The sequence below is a fragment of the Aquila chrysaetos genome, chromosome 1 (genome assembly GCF_900496995.4).
Source record: "Aquila chrysaetos chrysaetos chromosome 1, bAquChr1.4, whole genome shotgun sequence".
Lineage (NCBI taxonomy): Eukaryota > Metazoa > Chordata > Aves > Accipitriformes > Accipitridae > Aquila > Aquila chrysaetos.
Genome location: NC_044004.1, coordinates 49,238,772 through 49,256,188, shown reverse-complemented (window position 1 = coordinate 49,256,188; position 17,417 = coordinate 49,238,772). Strand labels below are relative to the sequence as shown.

General features: G+C 38.6%; 1 protein-coding gene across 9 annotated transcripts in view; it reads left to right on the top strand.

Annotated features, from left to right (window-relative positions):
• Positions 1–17,417, top strand: part of TMEM131L (transmembrane 131 like) — an 83,757-nt gene that overhangs the window by 58,390 nt on the left and 7,950 nt on the right. For all 9 annotated transcript variants that reach the window (XM_030010423.2, XM_041125937.1, XM_030010397.2 and 6 more), the window contains 12 exons: positions 740–849; positions 2,511–2,583; positions 4,721–4,863; positions 5,495–5,637; positions 5,972–6,158; positions 7,188–7,373; positions 8,951–9,100; positions 9,661–10,277; positions 12,664–12,818; positions 14,134–14,258; positions 15,713–15,870; positions 16,788–16,973. In XM_030010423.2, the coding sequence (XP_029866283.1) occupies positions 740–849; positions 2,511–2,583; positions 4,721–4,863; positions 5,495–5,637; positions 5,972–6,158; positions 7,188–7,373; positions 8,951–9,100; positions 9,661–10,277; positions 12,664–12,818; positions 14,134–14,258; positions 15,713–15,870; positions 16,788–16,973 (2,233 nt within the window). The remainder of the gene's footprint in view (positions 1–739; positions 850–2,510; positions 2,584–4,720; positions 4,864–5,494; positions 5,638–5,971; positions 6,159–7,187; positions 7,374–8,950; positions 9,101–9,660; positions 10,278–12,663; positions 12,819–14,133; positions 14,259–15,712; positions 15,871–16,787; positions 16,974–17,417) is intronic.

Genomic DNA, 17,417 nt, shown 5'->3' with positions numbered 1-17,417 from the left:
TAAAGCTTTCCTGGCATCATTGTATAAGTTACATGCTTGTGGTAAAATAATTGAACAAGGGACTAGGGGTAGGATGTACTGTCATTAATGTTGCATGTGGTTATGGGATGTCCTTCCTCATGCCACTGCCTTATGTAACAGAAGCATGTAAAACACTTGCAAGAGATACACACTTGAGAGATCAGCAGAGCAATGTGTCTTCCAACCACAGTTGTTTCTTCCTTGTTTGTCAGATTTAAGTCACTACTAACCTAGCGTGGGCCAGAACCAATCATATGGAGATAGTTTTCATATGCACATATTGTGAATTACATTAATATTCCGTTTGTGCCATTTAATTGCCATTCATTATAGCAATGTGTATAACCTGCTTGCACTCAGACTTCTGTAAGAAAGGGTGACACCTCACTAACTTCACCTTCTTTGGAAAAGCTTTGTTCATGTCTGCATGTGTAAATCAAAATCCAAATGAAAGGGTTGTCTGGGGGTGGGGAATTCTCTATTTTTGCACATGTGGTTCTTCATGCGCTCTTAGCTGTTTTTGCAAATGATGACATTGTGGTGACATGTCCTGTTGTTCCATGCAGTTTTGTGCACATATGATTATATTGCATTAAGACAGAAGCCAGGTTGAAGTCCCTTGAAAATGCAGATCATGTTACCAGTGCTGAATTATTTTACCTTCTTGTTCTCAAGTATGTAGTTTTTAACTTTTTCTTTTCCCTTTCAAACTATTTAGGTAAAATATTTCGTACTAAGAAACCCTTCATCCTTCCCAGTTACGTTGCAGCTTCTGCCTCTTTCTCACTACCCTGATCCCCAAGCTTCACTGAGTCTGCTCAACAAATGGTAATGAGTATAACTATCTCAGGATACTGTTTTCCCTTTTAAAAGATCTATTTGCCGTGCCTTATGATTGTTGCTTATTGTTTGTTTAAATTTTTCCAAGTATAACTTGGGTGGGGACAATGTTCTGACCCATTTTGGAAGATATAATCATGTTCAGAGCAGTTCCCTGTATGACACATGACTTTGTAATGTACCTGATCATTGATAAAACCAAATTGAGCATGTTTTCATCAAGTTTATGTCTGCCAGCCATAAACTATAATTGGTCATCTTTTAAGATCTGAGGCTTAGTGTGAGCTTGTGCAGGCTGCCCAGGTGAGGTGAGCAACTTGCAGAACTGGGCATGTGCATCTCCCTGCAAGGCTGGTTGGGAAGTACACAGTCTATAGCCTGATCAGTGAGGAGGAAGGTAACTGAACCTTCCCCCCCCCCCCCCCCCAAAAAAAATTTTTCTTCTTAGCTTTTTCTTAGGTAAAAACCCTGGTTGAAGAAGAGGAAACAGTAGCCAGGAAGAAAAATTCAGATCCAGAGCCAGTAACCCCACAGTAAATGTTTAGGGCCAGCTAAGCCAATGTTTCTACATTGTTTTAAACTTTCTGTTTTACAACTGAGAAGATCTAATGAGAAATCTAGATGAGAGTTAGATGAACAGTATAAAGGGTCATGGTGAGGTGGGCTGAAGTTCATGAAAATAAGCCCTGGCTGTTACACTTAACTTTGAAAAACTGTGTAGTTGCTAGGACTATTTGCTTGGTTGGAGCCAGTGGGACTACTCACATGCTTAAGTGTAACTTGCTTATTTGGGGTCCAAATCCCCGTGTAATTGCTTCTTTAACCTCATTTCTTTACATACATATGTGTATGTGCATATATATATATGTGTGTGTGTATATATATATATGCACATTAATAACTACATCTGTTTGCATACTAAATATAATTTCCACATAGACTCTTTCTAGTGGTTTGAAATTACATTTTCTCTGTATTTGCACACTTTTTTTTCTACAGATCTTCTAGGTTTACCAGAAATCATGTCCACTAACTGGTTCTTTTTAAGCTAATGTCATAGAAAATTGTGGCAAGTGAATTTCCAATTCAGTGTCTGGAGGTCCATTAGTCCTCTGTAATCTAAATTTTACCTATTGTTTTTAATACCTTAATGTCAAATGCTTGTAATTTTCTCTCAGGCAAATAATCAACTCCTGTAAGTGAATTGAATTTGCAAAGTATGTGAAAGAAAATAGGAGTTCGTCTGAAAAAAATCATGAGGAGAAGGAGGGATATTTGAGTAAATTAATGAGATTTGATAATGATTATTTCTTAACACTTATGTGGGCAGAAAAAGCTCCAGGCATTTGTGTTTGTGTGCCTTAGAAATTGTATTTCTTGATTGTGATCTTTTGCAATAGTGTATGCTGAGAGATCTAAAATGCCCAGCCTTTTGTCTGTTTTCCAAATGTGTGGAATCCACATAAAACTGATTTGTGGTGTACTCTGTTAAAATTCAGACTGACATTTCCACTGTATTTTGCATATGCCAAAATGCAATTGTAAAAGTATTCTTTATTTAAGAATAAATGTCATCATGTGAAAATAAGTCATTGTAGTTCTGACAGACTAGGTTTGAAGTGCTTAATTTTTTGTTTTGATTTATTTAGGTTCGACATAAATGTGCAAGCTATTAATTTCACAACCACTGAATTCAGGCTCATGGATGAATGTTCTCACAGGGTAAGATGGCTAATTTTGATAGAAGAAGTGGTCTGACACACTAGAAAAAACTTTTTCCAGCTACACTACATCTGAGTTGTTCCCAAGTGCTATTTAAAGCAATTTAATACTGTTTCCTTGATTCTCTGTCAGGCTTGTATCTTTGCAGTTAATTTTTCTTTCAAAGTTTGAGTCTGTTTTGAAAACAACTATAGGGAGGGAGCCTGTGCATGCTTGCCTGCATGTGTGTATGCGTTGAAGAGGCCACCCTTTGCATTCTGTGTTGGGACTTATATTTAGCCCCAGGCTGACCATGAAGTGTAAGGCTTTTGAGTTGGTGTTGTCAGAAGCTAGTTTATGATCTTTTCAGTAGAGGGAAATACTGTCCAGCAGTTCAAGGGAGGAGAAGGCTGTTTTCTACACTTCACCTCAGTCTCATTGCAACTGTGGGATTCAGGTTGGAATGTCATGGCTCTCTGGTTCTGATTGCCTCATTTTTAACATGACTGTGATAACACTTGACTGTATCACACTAGTGCTGAGCTGTGGTTATACCCTGGGGCGTTGTGTCATGGATGACAGAAATAGAGAAGATGCTGTATCAGGGATGTTGGCATATTCTGACAACCAGAGTACTGTCCAGGGTACCTGGAGAATTCTTCTTAGACTTCTAGTTTGTGCAAAAGCCTGGAATTAACATACTTTCCTTGCTGTTTGGGCATGCTGCAGCCACATCTTTAATGTCCTATGTAGATACACATTTCTGCACATATGCTTTAAGACCTTAATGAAAGATTAGTACCTTATAAAAAGAAAAGATTATGTTTGCTACACTAATCAAAGCTGACCTTTCCTTTCTGGCAACAGTTGTAAGAGTTGCTGTAAAAGAGAGGAGACAGCAGTTCATAAATCCTAGCCTGTAGGCACATGCTGAAAAAGAGAAGGTAGTTCCACTAGTACATGGGTAGGACTGAGTTTCCGCAGTCCCATATACCATACTGTTGACCAAACGGAAAAACAGTGGTAGATCTTGACATCAGTGCATGCAATATCTGTTTTTCATTAGAGACTTGAGGAGCTAAGGGGAACATGTATGGTTAGATAGGTATTCAGCACGTATGAGACAGATCTTGCCTTGTTAACCAAATCACTAGTTGTTAATATTTACATTTTTTGATTTGTCATCATTTGCCTAGTCACTTTATATACATGTGTAATGAATTGTTAGGCTCACATTTGAGTGCATGTGTATCTTTGTAGGGAGTGACAGGGTGAAGTTTGCACATGCTGTACATGGTTTGCTTTTAATAAATATTGACTGTTAATGCAGGTTCTGAAACTTCTTTGTATGTTCTTTTTTCATAAAGTAGGCTAAGAATAAAAACATTTTAGACTGGAAAAGATCAGAAAAGCCATTAGTACACCAGCCGTGAATTGAAAAACAACCAAGCAAGAGCCTATTTTCTAATGATTATGGTTGTTTTGACTGCTATAGGTGTCTGATCACCCCTTTCTAAGACGTCCCAGTTCTGGAATAGAAATTTTTAGGGCTATTTTCATTTTTTTAATGGGAAAAAGAATAAACAGAGGTATTGAAACAAACAAACAAACAAATGTACATTATTTCCAGACTCAGTGAAATTCTGGTAGTTCTGGTCTTCAATTAATATGGTAGGGAGTTCACTTTGGCTTGTTTCCAGTGACTCAAATGATCAACGCATTTGCCAACGGTCCTTTTCTCACTTAAATCAAATTGCAAGTCTTACGCTGAGGGGATAATGGTTGCCACATTTCCCTGTGCAATCAGTATACTGTCAGTTCTCATTGTGTTGTGAAGTGTTTCAGGATTCCTTGAATATGAAAGACACTATATCCTTTTCCATCTGAGCAAATAAAAGCTGTTTTAAAAAATGAAGTAATACATTCCTCATAACAATAAGTGCAGTAATATGAACTTTTGCTCAAATAAACAACTTTATCTGATGTTTTATGTTGTCAAATTGAAAGACTTTTGTATAACATAACAAGTTAGTTAGCAGTTATTGCACCTTGCCAAAAATACCTTGTGTGGTACTAGGTAAAGATGTAGTGCTTTCTTGATAGAGATCTTTAAACACACATGTTTTCTGTGAATAAGATGTGCATATTTGTTTAACAGAATGCACATCAAGAGGATCTCATCAACAAGAAATGCAGTTCTGAGCTGCTTTGGTTAAGTTTACAGCCACTGGAAACCAGAAAAGTTGGTGTAATTTTTACACCAGTTGACTACAAAAGAGTAGCTTCCCTTATTTTAATCAGGTAAGCCAAGTTTCAGTTGTAAGTGAGAATCAAACAACTCAATGCAAAAATCAATTTGCCAAATCTTGGAGCAAAGACAAATGGTCAAAATTTGGAAGTCAGAATACCTCCAGTTTAATAAAAATTGCTTAAACCGTCTTTGTGTCTTATGTCTCGGTCATTAAAAAATAGAGCCTTTTTTTCTTGATATGCGATCAGTGGCTTATAAAATGCATATGAATGTACTGAGGCAATTTTGAGTTGAGAGCAACACATTGGGTGGCTTTGCTATTTTCAACTTAAATCCATAATGATAGGATTTAAGTATCTAGTGAGTCTAATGTGCAGCCACACATTGGTTATCTCTGGAGGAAAAGAGAGTTTATGGAAGCAGCAACCATTTTTACTAGGTGGCACTGTTGTTATCCGGTGACAGTGGACACAAAGCTTGGTCCTTCACTGTGTGAAATTCACTGGTGACTGGTTCCAGAGTGATCCTGTCAGTATTTAGGGGAAACCTATCCAGGTGTGGCCAGTGATTCTGTTACTGAAACACTGTTGTCTTGGATTGGCACCTAGATAACAAAGTCGCAGTTTTGCAAACTTCATTTGTGTTTTAGTGGCTGATTGCTTGATTTTTATATTATGGCAGAAACAACTTGACTGTTCTGGACGTGGTCAATGTAGAAGGCTTTGGAGCCAAAGAATTGCTTAAAGTAGGGGGAAGACTCCCCGGTGCAGGAGGGTCTCTTCGATTCAAGGTGCCAGAAGCTACACTAATGGACTGCAGACGACGTGAGTAAGAAGAAACAGGTCTCTGATTTTGTAGCTGGCTGCGTTACTCCGTAGTGGTACTGGTACAGTACAGTAATGTTAAGTAAACAGAATGTTGAAATAGAAAAAGCTGAAGAGCTTGGGTCATGAGAGGCGTAGATTTTGTTTTCTCAAAACACTGACCGAGGATAGTTACAAATTCTAGAAATACGCTACTGCAAAACAGTCTGTATTAAAATGTTGGTCAGTTCTGAGTTCTTTATTAGATTGAAAGTAAAAATAGCAATTTATTTATAAAAGTAAGAAAATAATTTTTAAGCACTGTAAAATAATTATTCCTTTTTTTTCCTTTAAGAACTGAAAGACAGCAAGCAAATTCTATCCATTACGAAGAACTTCAAAGTAGAGAATATTGGGCCTCTTCCTATAACAATTTCATCAATGAAAATCAATGGTTACAGTTGCCAAGGATATGGATTTGAAGTGTTAGACTGTCAAGAATTTTTCCTGGCTCAGAACTCATCACGAGAGATCAGCATTGTGTAAGCACTGAAAAATTTGCTGACAAATTAACTTAAGTGGAAATTTAAAACAATTTCAGTCACAGGCACTCCAGTAGCACACCTGCATACAAAATTTGGTGACCTTGGAATATAAATTTCATAAGCATTTCCTCTTTTCAGTAAGGGTAATACTAACAAATTGATACTATAATAATGTTTCTTTATAAGAGTCCATTATTTTTACAAAGCAGCATACATGCTTTTGTTAGTGCATTATGAAGTAATAAATTAAAGTAAAAGAGTTGTCACAATAAGAGAGTAAGAAATGCTCTGCCACTGCCTTTTTTTTGATTGTTATTCTCTAGCTTGTTGCAAGTAGCCTGACCACAGTCTAGTCATGTTTTCCTAATATTGCACATAGTGTAAAACTGATTCTTTTAAAAATCCTGTTGAGTGAAAGTCATGACTTAAGCGCAAGTAGAGTTAATAATACTGTATTACAGTAACTGTGGTTTTGTATGCAACAAGTGTCACTGCTACTGATTGAAACGGCAAGTCATACCTTCTAGCAGTACCCATGGCAGTCAAATAGAATAATGGTATAGGTCAGGGAAATAAATGGAAGGAGACAGATATGATGTTTTCTTCTGCTTTCCCTATCTTTCCAGCCTTGTTCTAGACTTACCCTAGTACCTGACCCTTTCTGAAGTAATGCTGCCCGTATGCTTGACAGCTGTGCTTTTGGTAAAGAGTGTTTTGGTTAACATGAGTTGATCATGTGCACCTCCTTGAAAAAAGGAAAATGAGTCACAGTAATGAGTATTGTGAAGAGTCACAATAAAACCACATATTTTACTGCTTGAAGATGACCTCAAAGTCTTACCTGTGTTAGGTGCTAATGCCATCTGCATAGTCTAAGCAGACAGTGGTCACTTATTTCATTGTCTTTTTTTCATACTATTAAATCAGAAGGGTTTTTGTATTTTTTGGTATCGGCACGACTTCAGAAAATGAAATTCAGCCCAACGATGGGAAAATAACATCAGGTCTGTCTGCTTTTCCTGACAGATTCACTCCTGACTTTACATCTTCGTGGGTAATCCGGGAGCTTACGCTGGTGACTGCTGCTGATTTGGAGTTCCACTTCACGCTCAACGTGACTCTTCCTCACCATCTGTTACCGCTATGTGCCGATGTGGTGCCAGGACCCAGCTGGGAAGAGTCTTTTTGGAGGCTCACTGTCCTCTTTGTAAGGTAATGCTTTCAGGGCCCCTGCACCAGTTTGAAAGGGACCCACCAGTGAAAGATCAGCAAGCACTTGTTGTTAGGCTTCTGTTAGATTTTTAGTGGTGATAGGGCCTAAATCTTTACTGCATCTGTCTCCCGAGAGTCCTGCCAGCTGGCTGTGACAGCTTAGGTGTGGTGCAGTAGCTGGTGATGGAGTTGTCAAGCGTTTCTTGCTTCTCCTCCTGATAAACGTCCACATTAAGGCTGCAAAGAAAAAGGACTACCCAGTGGATACTCCCCTTGCTAGAAGACTTACTCCCACCACAGTAGAGACGGACGTGTAACATACTAGTATCTGAACATCATAAATAAAATTGAGTGGACTGGTAGATTATCTTTAAGTATTTCTTGAAAATAAACATGAATTTAATTTATAAAGTTTCAGACAACCGAGTGAGGACCTGCTTTTCCTTCTGCTTGTTTCCTTCTTTCACTTGTTAAAAAATATTTGTGTTTATTGTTAGATTTTGCTAGGCACTCTGCTAAACAGGCTGTCCCAGAAAGATGATTTGGCTTGTGTTAGCTGACTCATTGCTTGCACATGGTAAACTGCTTTTAAGAGGACAACAATTAAGGGTTCTGCTCCTATGCATATTTTTTTTGTCTTCCTTTACTAACCTTTCACACTGTGTAGTGTGAACTGAATGTCGTGTTTATCTCAGATGATGTCCAGTGCTTTCGTCACACCAACCCTGAATTCCTACAGCCAGTACTAACAAGCAGCGAGTGTGACTGTTGTGGTGATACATACATGTGCCAGTGCACAACTAACTGACATGCTGATGTATACTGTGGTTCTACTTGCACTGTTGTTTTGACATTGAAAACAGAGCACAAATGAAGCAGCAACAATGACCACGTTACATGGTTCTAGATGCAACAGAAGGAGACTACAGGGATCTGAAAAAATCAGGATTTTCTCATTCTGTTTTCTTGCTGACAAAATTTATACTGCATGATTGAGAAGGTGGTTTGATGAATTACAAAGATTCTTGTTCTGATTGATTTATATTTGGTGCAGTTAATGCACCATAGAGAAAGAGAAGATATTTTGCAGCTTCGCTTTTAGTTCAGAAGTATGGTGGCATTTGTAGCCCATTGTATGCCAGCATTTTCTCTAGGAAAAGAAAGAGACAGTATTAAATAAATTATCAAAATAATGACATAACTATCATGAATAAATAGAAGGTACTCAGAGGACTGATAAGTATCATACTATGATATATTGCTATTGTGTTGTAGTGAGACTTACTTCTAACTGATCTTCAAGTATTAGCTTTTTTAGAATGGATTTTTTCTTTGTAAAGCTCATGGCTGAGTTATGTTATTGAGAGAATAACTAGCAAGGGCTATAAGGAAAAAAGGAAAAGAATGTTACAACTGTTATTTATTTTAAACTGTATTTTGAGTTTTCTCATCTCTCGTCTTACTTAGAATTTACTAACAAAATATTTGAAAAGTGCATCTTGTTAGAAGCTTTTTGACTCTTTCACTGAATTCTCCTGAAAATTGTAGACACCAGTATCTGTTGTTTTCTTTGGCAGTTTGTCTCTGCTCGGAGTGATTCTGATAGCCTTCCAGCAAGCCCAGTACATTCTAGCAGAGTTCATGAAATCAAGACAGAGGCCAAATCCTAGTTCTTCACCACAGCAGAACAGCAACTCTGTTGACGTAATCAGCTCTGATTCCTACAAGTAAAAATACTCTTTTCTTCTTTTGAATTGCTTTTTTTTTTGTACCCTGTTTATTGTGGAGTGGTGCTTTCTATCTGTATTTTGATATTGCTGTGGGCTGGTTTAGAGGAGATAGTGTTCCAAGCAAACTCCTTCAGAGAGCTTTCAGTGTTGTAGTGTACATTCATCTTCACAAAAAAGAAATGGAAGAACTCAAAGGGTTTATTAATCTTGTATATTGTCAGTGGTACATAGGGTAGAAATTGTGTGATGGAAGTAAAGGATAGACCGTGTGCGGCAGCCGTGGAAAGAATGGAAAATACATCAATGGTCCTCAAATCTGACCCTCTTGGGTGGTCAGTTAGGCACTTACTCACTGAAGCATATAAGCGTTTGAAGTCTAAGCACATACTTAGAGTCTTGCTCAACTCCCACTGAAATCAGAATGTGCTTCGCTGGTATGATAAATTGAAGACCTAATGCAGTTTCACAGCTTGTGAATATGCCCCCCTTTCTTTTCTTACAATTCATGATAGCTTTGTATATAAAAACAAATCTCAAATAATTTATTTTTTCACCAGGGGAAGCTGCAAGACATTTATGGATTCCTATAGTTCTTCAGATAAAGGTAAAGGGAAGGGCTTCCTGTCTGTAGGCACTTCATCCAGCCGAAGTCAGAATGCAGCAAAGAGAAGTCCTGCGACCTACAGCCACTCTCAGAAGAAACACAAATGTTCAGTTTACTACAGTAAGCAGAAACCAAACACAGCAGCTGGCAGTGCCATTGCAGCTACTGATGAGAAACAAAGTCAGATTGCAGAGAACCAAATCTCAGCACCAAAAGAGGACATTTGCACTGATGTTGTCAGTGAAAACTGGGTAACTCTAAAATATGCAAATGGCATAAATGTTAACAAGAATTTAACTCTTCCAGAAAACTTTCTGGGTAAAGAAGAAAGTGCACTGAAAAATACAGTTCTCATTAAAAATACTTCTTCAGAATGTGATCTGAAAGAAGATCTTCAAACATGTATGTTTCCTAAGGAAACTAACCTTAAAACTTCAGAAAATCTAGTTGAGCTCAAAGAACAGGAGTTCTGTCCTGTGAAGATGTCCAAGAAGCTACCTGAAAGTCACTTGTCCAGAAATTCACCTCAGCAACAGCCAGAACTGCAAGAAATTTCTAGGAAAAATAGTGGTAATTTTTTTCAATTTCTGTCAGTTGAAATTAGTGGATGAAATCTTCTGTTGAGTTCACTGTGATCAGGATTTTGTCTTTTGCTTGGGACAAGGAGATGCGGTATTTCTTACGTGTTCACTATGATTTATCTGTTTACATTTCTAAGGAAACAGCTTGTGTTAAAATTTGTATCATAAATTTGCCTTGGTTCACAGATTTCCAGCTTGTGCTGTAGCATTTTAATGGTTAAAATAATTGACATCATAGATCTGCTTGTAAGACACGAAGTGCCCTTTTCAAATATTCAGAAACATCCCAGTTTGTGATTTTCAGGTCCACTGAAAATCTGATACCTGATTTTTAGAGTCACCAAGCAAGCAGGTTCAGTACTGGATATTCAGAACTTCTTTGATAAAACCACCTAAAATAACAAAAGCTGACACCAGAGTATTGTGAAATTATATTTTGTAGGAATCTGCAGATCGACATTTCTCTTAGTAACTGCATAGCTGTATTTTTTTTTTTTTTTTTTTTTTTTTTTTTTGGTTTGGTTTGGTTTGGTTTGGTTTTTTTTGTTAATTGTGGAACTAAGCTGCCTGGGAAGTCTTACCTCTTAGCTTCACAACTCAAAATTTTAAGAACAGCCCAAGAGCACCTGGAGGAAATCAAGAGCAGGGTAGGAGAATGTGTCCTCTGGAAGCTTGGCAAAGTAGTTGAATGCTGAAGACTGGCATTTGCTGTAACTGTGGCAGAGTTTATTTAGTGAGTTGAGCCATCATAGAGGGAGGTCAGGCCCTACTGTAGTGTGTAGTTGTTACCCTGGGCCTGTTGCTTCCCGTTGTGTCGTTATCTGTGAGATACAGCAGGTACAAGTGTGCTGTCTCAGGTGGAGGCAGGATAATTTCACTCATACTTACAAAGTACTTTAACATTCTTCATGTGCTCCTAAACTGCAGTGTTGTTTGTTCTTTGCTTTGAATTAGAAAATCAGATGGCAGGGAAAAAAGAAAACCAGTAATTATGTCTTAATTGCATTTACGTGCACAGGAAAGTAACTGAGTACAGGCTGCAGATACCATGTTCATACATAAACCAATTGGGAGATACTAGTCTTATTTTCATTGACAAAACTTCCACCTTGAGAGAGTGTTTCTGGAGTACTGACGGTTACTTGTGTTCAGTGGTAAAGCACTACAGGTAATCTGCCGCCTTGTCTTTTAGCAGTTGTGGTTTTCTGCACTGTCAGGAATGTGAATATTTCTGTGGTTTAAGAAGTTTGGTAGGATAAATGAAGTCTAAAGAATACCATGTTGCAGTGTTTGTGTCTTGATTGTAGTTACAGACTTGGTTTTGTACAAACAGGGAGTCTTCAAGACCTTAGGTACTCGCATGTTTGTATGCTGGAGAGCAACGGAGCATTTTTCAGAGCTCTGGCAGCCTCACTTGCCTGCTGTCTCCGGTGTTTCATTCACATGGGCTCCTTTTGCAGTCATTGTGACTGCCTGCTCCAGAGGGGAGAGGGCGGCTGACTCAGAGCTAGGACGTTGTAGTTGGTTGATAGATAGGAAATCATAAAAATGTGTGGGTGTACCTTTCCTGTTTGAGAAGACCAGTTCAATGCAATAAGTGATGGCATTTCTCATGCAGTGCAGCCGAGAGTCTCAGTAGCAGATCAGTGTGGACATATTGCAGATATCTGAGATACCTGGAACCGATCAGAGCTGAAGTTAATTCTGTCCTGGCCAGCATTGGCAGGGCCCAGGTGGAGGACGGTGATTCGACTGGGCAATTCAGCTAGTTGTTAAGGCAGGCTGCCTCTCATTTTCTTCATCTCCTGGATTTTGTTAGACAAGACTAATACTTCTTCCTCAAAAGTCTCTCAAGAAAATGAATTTTTAATGCAGAACTCATCCTAAAGAAAGGATGACTTCCCTTTGTGTTCGTAGTGAATGTAGAGGGCGCTTAGGAGGTATAAAGCACCAAATAAAGGCTGTCCTTATTTTGATCTACCCATTTTTGAAAAGTCTTCTCCCCAGCCAGCTTGCTGGTTTTTTAGCCCAGTATTCTCTGGCTTCAGATTCTGCCTTACAGATGCGTGGCTGGGACTCAGATAGCTCAAATTCAGATGAGATGAGTAGGACTTGGGTAATTTGTGTATGTGCTAGGAGTGGTGGGCCCATAAGCATGAATCAATACAGAGCTACTTTTTGCAACTGCTATAAAAATTTTTATACAACGTTAGCTTTTGATTTTGATATTTTCAGCATTGTCAGCCTAGAGGTTAGTTTCCTAGTCTTTTGGAAAGCAACACAAGTCTGTTTTTAAAAAAAGGTAGAAGATACTGTGGTTATGATTGGGAGCCCATTCCCTTCCCCATCAAATGGATGTTACTGTTTAATTCTAGGGAATAGCCAGCAAGTGCCTCTCAGGAATGAAACAGAAAACTGTGAGACTTTGAAAAAGCAGATCAACCTAAAGCCTTCCACGGAAAAAAAGATTAATAAAGGACCTAAGGAAGAGACTCCATGCTGCGCAAAAGAGGAGATTACTTCTTCTGAGGTTTGTATTGTGATATTTCTGCTTTTCAAATTTAAAATGATCTTTTGTTGTTTATTTATATATGTATGGACCTATAGGTATATATGTGTAGGTAGGGATTATTACATACAGTCACAGATCTGAAAGAGTGTAAATCAGATGAACGAGGAAGTATGCAGACATGCTGTCCCACATCCATTTCACATTAATGCTGCTTTATAGAATGATGAACAGTTTGTGTAATAATTAAAACGGTCCTTGTATTGTGATATTGGCTGTATCGCAACCAGAGATACTCTTTGTTATTGCCAGAGCAGGCATAAACGTACTGGAATCTAATGCCAGCTGTCAGCCACAGTAATGACGTGGGAACATACTCTGGGGGGGAGGTGTCCTAGATGGGCATATCAGCCTTCGTTGGCAGACCTGATCTCCAAATACAGGCTTTACATCAGAAATTTTCATGTCAGAATACGGCAGGCAGAAGCCCCTTAACAGATTATGAAGCTGCTGAGTAGGATCATTCTTCATCCCTGGTTTCTGAGCTTGATAAACACAGCAGACTGTGCCTTTGTTGCAGGCAGCATAAAACAGTTAAAAAACTTCATCAGGTAATTAGTAAACCCAAGAATTTTGATTATGTTTGTGTCCTGTCTACTGGATAGGAATCCCATGGCAGAAAGGTGTAAGGAAGAATTGCTTACTGTGCTTGAAGAATATGTATCAGAAAAGACAGGGTCTAGTCTTGTTTTGGGAGCTGTTGTTACGAATTTCTTTCCATGTGTGGTTGATGGTGCTCAGTTTGTTTCTTGCATTTTTTAAAATGACTATTATTTGTTGGTTAACTTACCCCATAATTTCCTCAGTTGTAATTCAAATGAATGCTTCCCCCCAACCCCCTAGCTGCTGAGGAAAGGGAGGATTTATTGCTGCTGAACTTGCACACAAACTGATCATAAATGTGGCAGATGTTTTTTGGTTTTAGCACATTGGGAATTTTATTGACTGCTTTCCTTTTTCTCCCCCTATTTTTTTATTTCCCTGGAAGTCAGAGCTAGATGCTGTGAGGGGGAAAATGCTAACATTGGGAATTCAAAAATTTCTCTCATCATCTGTTGGTGTCTTGAAGGACAGAGTCTTGGAAAGGCTGGTCAGATTGATGGTGCTGGAAAGACGATGTGCTGTGGAAAGACACTAAATCATGAAGTAACTATGCATTTGGGTCGGGTTGTTTTGTCCAGAGAAATTTAGCTAGAAAAATCCAATGGAGTTCATTTACTGAGTTAACTTAATTTTATAATGTAGGTATTGTCTCAGCTCATATTTTTACCTTTAGCAAGAAGATGCGTATAGGAAGAAGAAACCTCAGGAGAAGAAGGAAGGAAATGTACCAAATATGAATTGGAATAGAAATAGAACATCTAGAAAAAATAAGAAGAAGAATGTTAATATATCTGCAAGGTATGTATTGCCTCACCAAATCATGAAGAAATCCAGAGTTGCTGTAATGTTTCCGCAGGTTTTGCATAGTGCATTGGGCAGGATTGCTTTATCTGTTTAAACAAACACACTTTAATCCTGGCCAGAGCCTTTATTTTTAAGAATGTGCAGTACTAAGTAACACCAGTAAAAAAAAAAAAATTTTTCCATTTGTAAATCTGCATGTGTATAGACACACCCCATTCTGCATAGCAGTGGTTGCTCTCAGTTATAGTCTGGAATTTGCTCTCTGAAGTTTGGATGGTTAGCTTCCTTTCCATTGTGTATTGTGTGGATAAAATCCAGTCATGTATTCTCTTCAGTGAAAAAAGGAAAACAAAGTTATTGATATGATTCCACCTTCAGGAGAATCATCTGCTTTATTGAGTAACTGAGGGAACGTTGTCTTCTAGTAGTTTTGGAAGAGGAAGAGAAATATGTAGAAAAGGGACAGTGGCTTGCATTTTTGCTGCAATGATTGAAAAGATTAGAGCAGCACTAGGCTCTTAATTATTTTTTCATGTATTTTAAATTTAAGTTATTTTGGTGGTTGTTAAAAAATACCAATTATAAACTGCTGCTAGAACAGAAACACTTATGAGGAGAAAATCCTCCTCCTTCCCTTCCCCCAGCCCTTTGAATTAAGGTCATGATCCTACAAAGCCTTCACAGATTTAATCTTTATTGCGAGTGGTCCTATTGAGGTCAGTGGACTTAACAAGGAGGTTGTAAATCTGAAGGGGTTGTTATAACTCCTTATAAACAAATTACTATTTGTGGTCTGGGAAGTCAGCACATGTGTAAATCTTCGCAGGATGCACACCTTTGTAGGTAGGAAGGATAAAAAAAAAGGAAATGAAATACTGAAATTTGGTGTCTGTTCCTTGAACTGATTCAGCAGTTGCTGCTTTCTGAGTTAAGATGTAACTGTTTCCTTCCTGTAGAAACTTGACAGCTGGATTTTATTCATTTTCCCTTAATACTCTCCGATTATGATATTGGATCCAGATATTTCAGTTTTACTAGCAAAAACTTAAGATTACTTCAGATGATGGTTTTGTTCTAGTTATAATTATGCCAATGAAATAGACATAGGGCACATTTTTCTGTGTATCTAGATCTTTGTACAGTGCTAGACTGTGCTTATCACTATAACATCTGATTGCCTCCTGCAAGTGCATTATAGAATGGAGTTAAACATACACATGTTGTTTTGCTTCTCCCCCTGAGAAGCAGTCATCTGTGTGGTGGGATATTGCATTTTGGGAAAGGTTTTTTAGGTTTCTGTAAAGTTTGGGAATAAGATTCCTAAACCTATTCCTTGCCCCACATCCTGCTACGATAGCCGTGTGAGTTGAAGTGTTTAATGCCTGAAAAGGAAAAATGCAGCTGAAATGTAAAATGCAAACATGTTTCTTTGGGTGTGGTTGTATTAGGGTCCCTGAGCAGAGCGAGTTGAAGCATATGTGCAGTGAATTTGAAAGGCCGGATCTGAGAGCAAATATTGGAATAAGAGCCTGGTGTCCTCAGGGTAACGGGGAAAATTGTAAAGCAGACCAAAAAGCTGGGAGCTTGTCTATACAAGGAGAAACAGGTATGAAATCTTAATTGTCTTAAACAGGGGAAGAAATGTACTGTGGTTTTTGTGGCAGTAGAGCTGTATTCCCTTCTTGAAAGAGTTGTGCTTCTCTCCCTTTTGAACCCTGACACGAAGATGGCAGGACCGGCACGACGCAGTGCCTGAAATAATACCTGCTCACTTCTGAAGTGCTCCGCATGCTTTCTCCACGGGGTTGGTTGGTGGTGCAAATCAGAAGATGAATCAGTCTGAAGCCATAATCCATCAGTCCAGGGTGAAGGACTGACAGTCTGCTTGTGTGTTCAAATTAAAGCTGGTATTAACTGAAGCAGCTGTATTGCGAAGGCCACCTTTAGAATAGGCAGGTCATTTTTAAAAAACACCACTAGCTTGGGTTCCTGTTTCCTGCCTTTCTGTCAGGATTTTAATCAGCTGTTTTCCCAGGCTTTTGGGAAGAGGAGGGCTGAAGAAGGTATCAGTGTTTATAGGATTGTCCTTTGCTTCCCTGATGAGATAATAAGAAAGGAAAATCTATCGCTTATGAATTCATTGCTTGCAACATTTGTCATTGCTTTTAGTATGCATGTTCCTACAGCCAGGCTATGTTTCATGTTTAAAATATTAACTATATATTTCAAAGAACAGTATGGGCTTCCTATTTCAAATTATTGCCTCTAACTGCACTGTATCCTCAGTTGCATTCATTGTACTGGGGATGTTGTGTAGGTCATAAGCTCCTCATGGCAAGGGCTGGTGTGTTTATCTTGAGGCTATGAGTAAATATTATTTTCTGTCCTATTATCAGTAAATTCAGAGAATCCATGTAAATTTATATTCCAGATGACTTTTCGCTGAATCTTCAGCCGGAACACTTTCTTAAACGTTTTGTGTTGGGGTTTGTTTCTTGGGGTTTTTTTTTTCAACTTCTTTAGAAAGCTTTTATCAACGGACCAAAAAGAAGTGTTTGGAGAAGTTTTGTTCTGATTCAAGCTCAGATTGTGGAAGTTCATCGGGAAGCGTTCGTGCCAGTCGTGGGAGCTGGGGTAGCTGGAGCAGTACCAGCAGTTCAGACGGAGATAAAAAGCCCATGATTACTGCCAGGCATTTTCTTCCATCCAGTAAGTTCTGCAAATACCACCTCTGCGCAGTAGTGGGCAGAGTTTCAGCCTTCCTTCTGAATGGAAAGGGGTGCTGTGGCATGGGGCACGTAACTTGCCTTTTATAGGGCACCTCTCAGAAACACGAGGAGAGATTTAAAGAACTTGGTACTTGGAAAAAAAAGTACCACAAGTTTTGTGGGGATGAAGATGAGCTGTCAGGCTACAGAGAAAGTGTCAGGCTCCTCACTGAGGAAGGTGCACAATTATTTTTCATGGAAAGATGGAAGAACTGGGAGTCACCAGTCAAAGCAATTTTTGCCTTTGAATTTATGTTACATCACATTATTCTCTTAAAAACGTTATAGCTGTTTAAGAAATCCACAAATGAGAAATGTGTGAAAGCAGTTCAGATCTGAGGATGCTGGGATTGGATAGCTGTATTTGAGGCATAAGTAGGCAGGA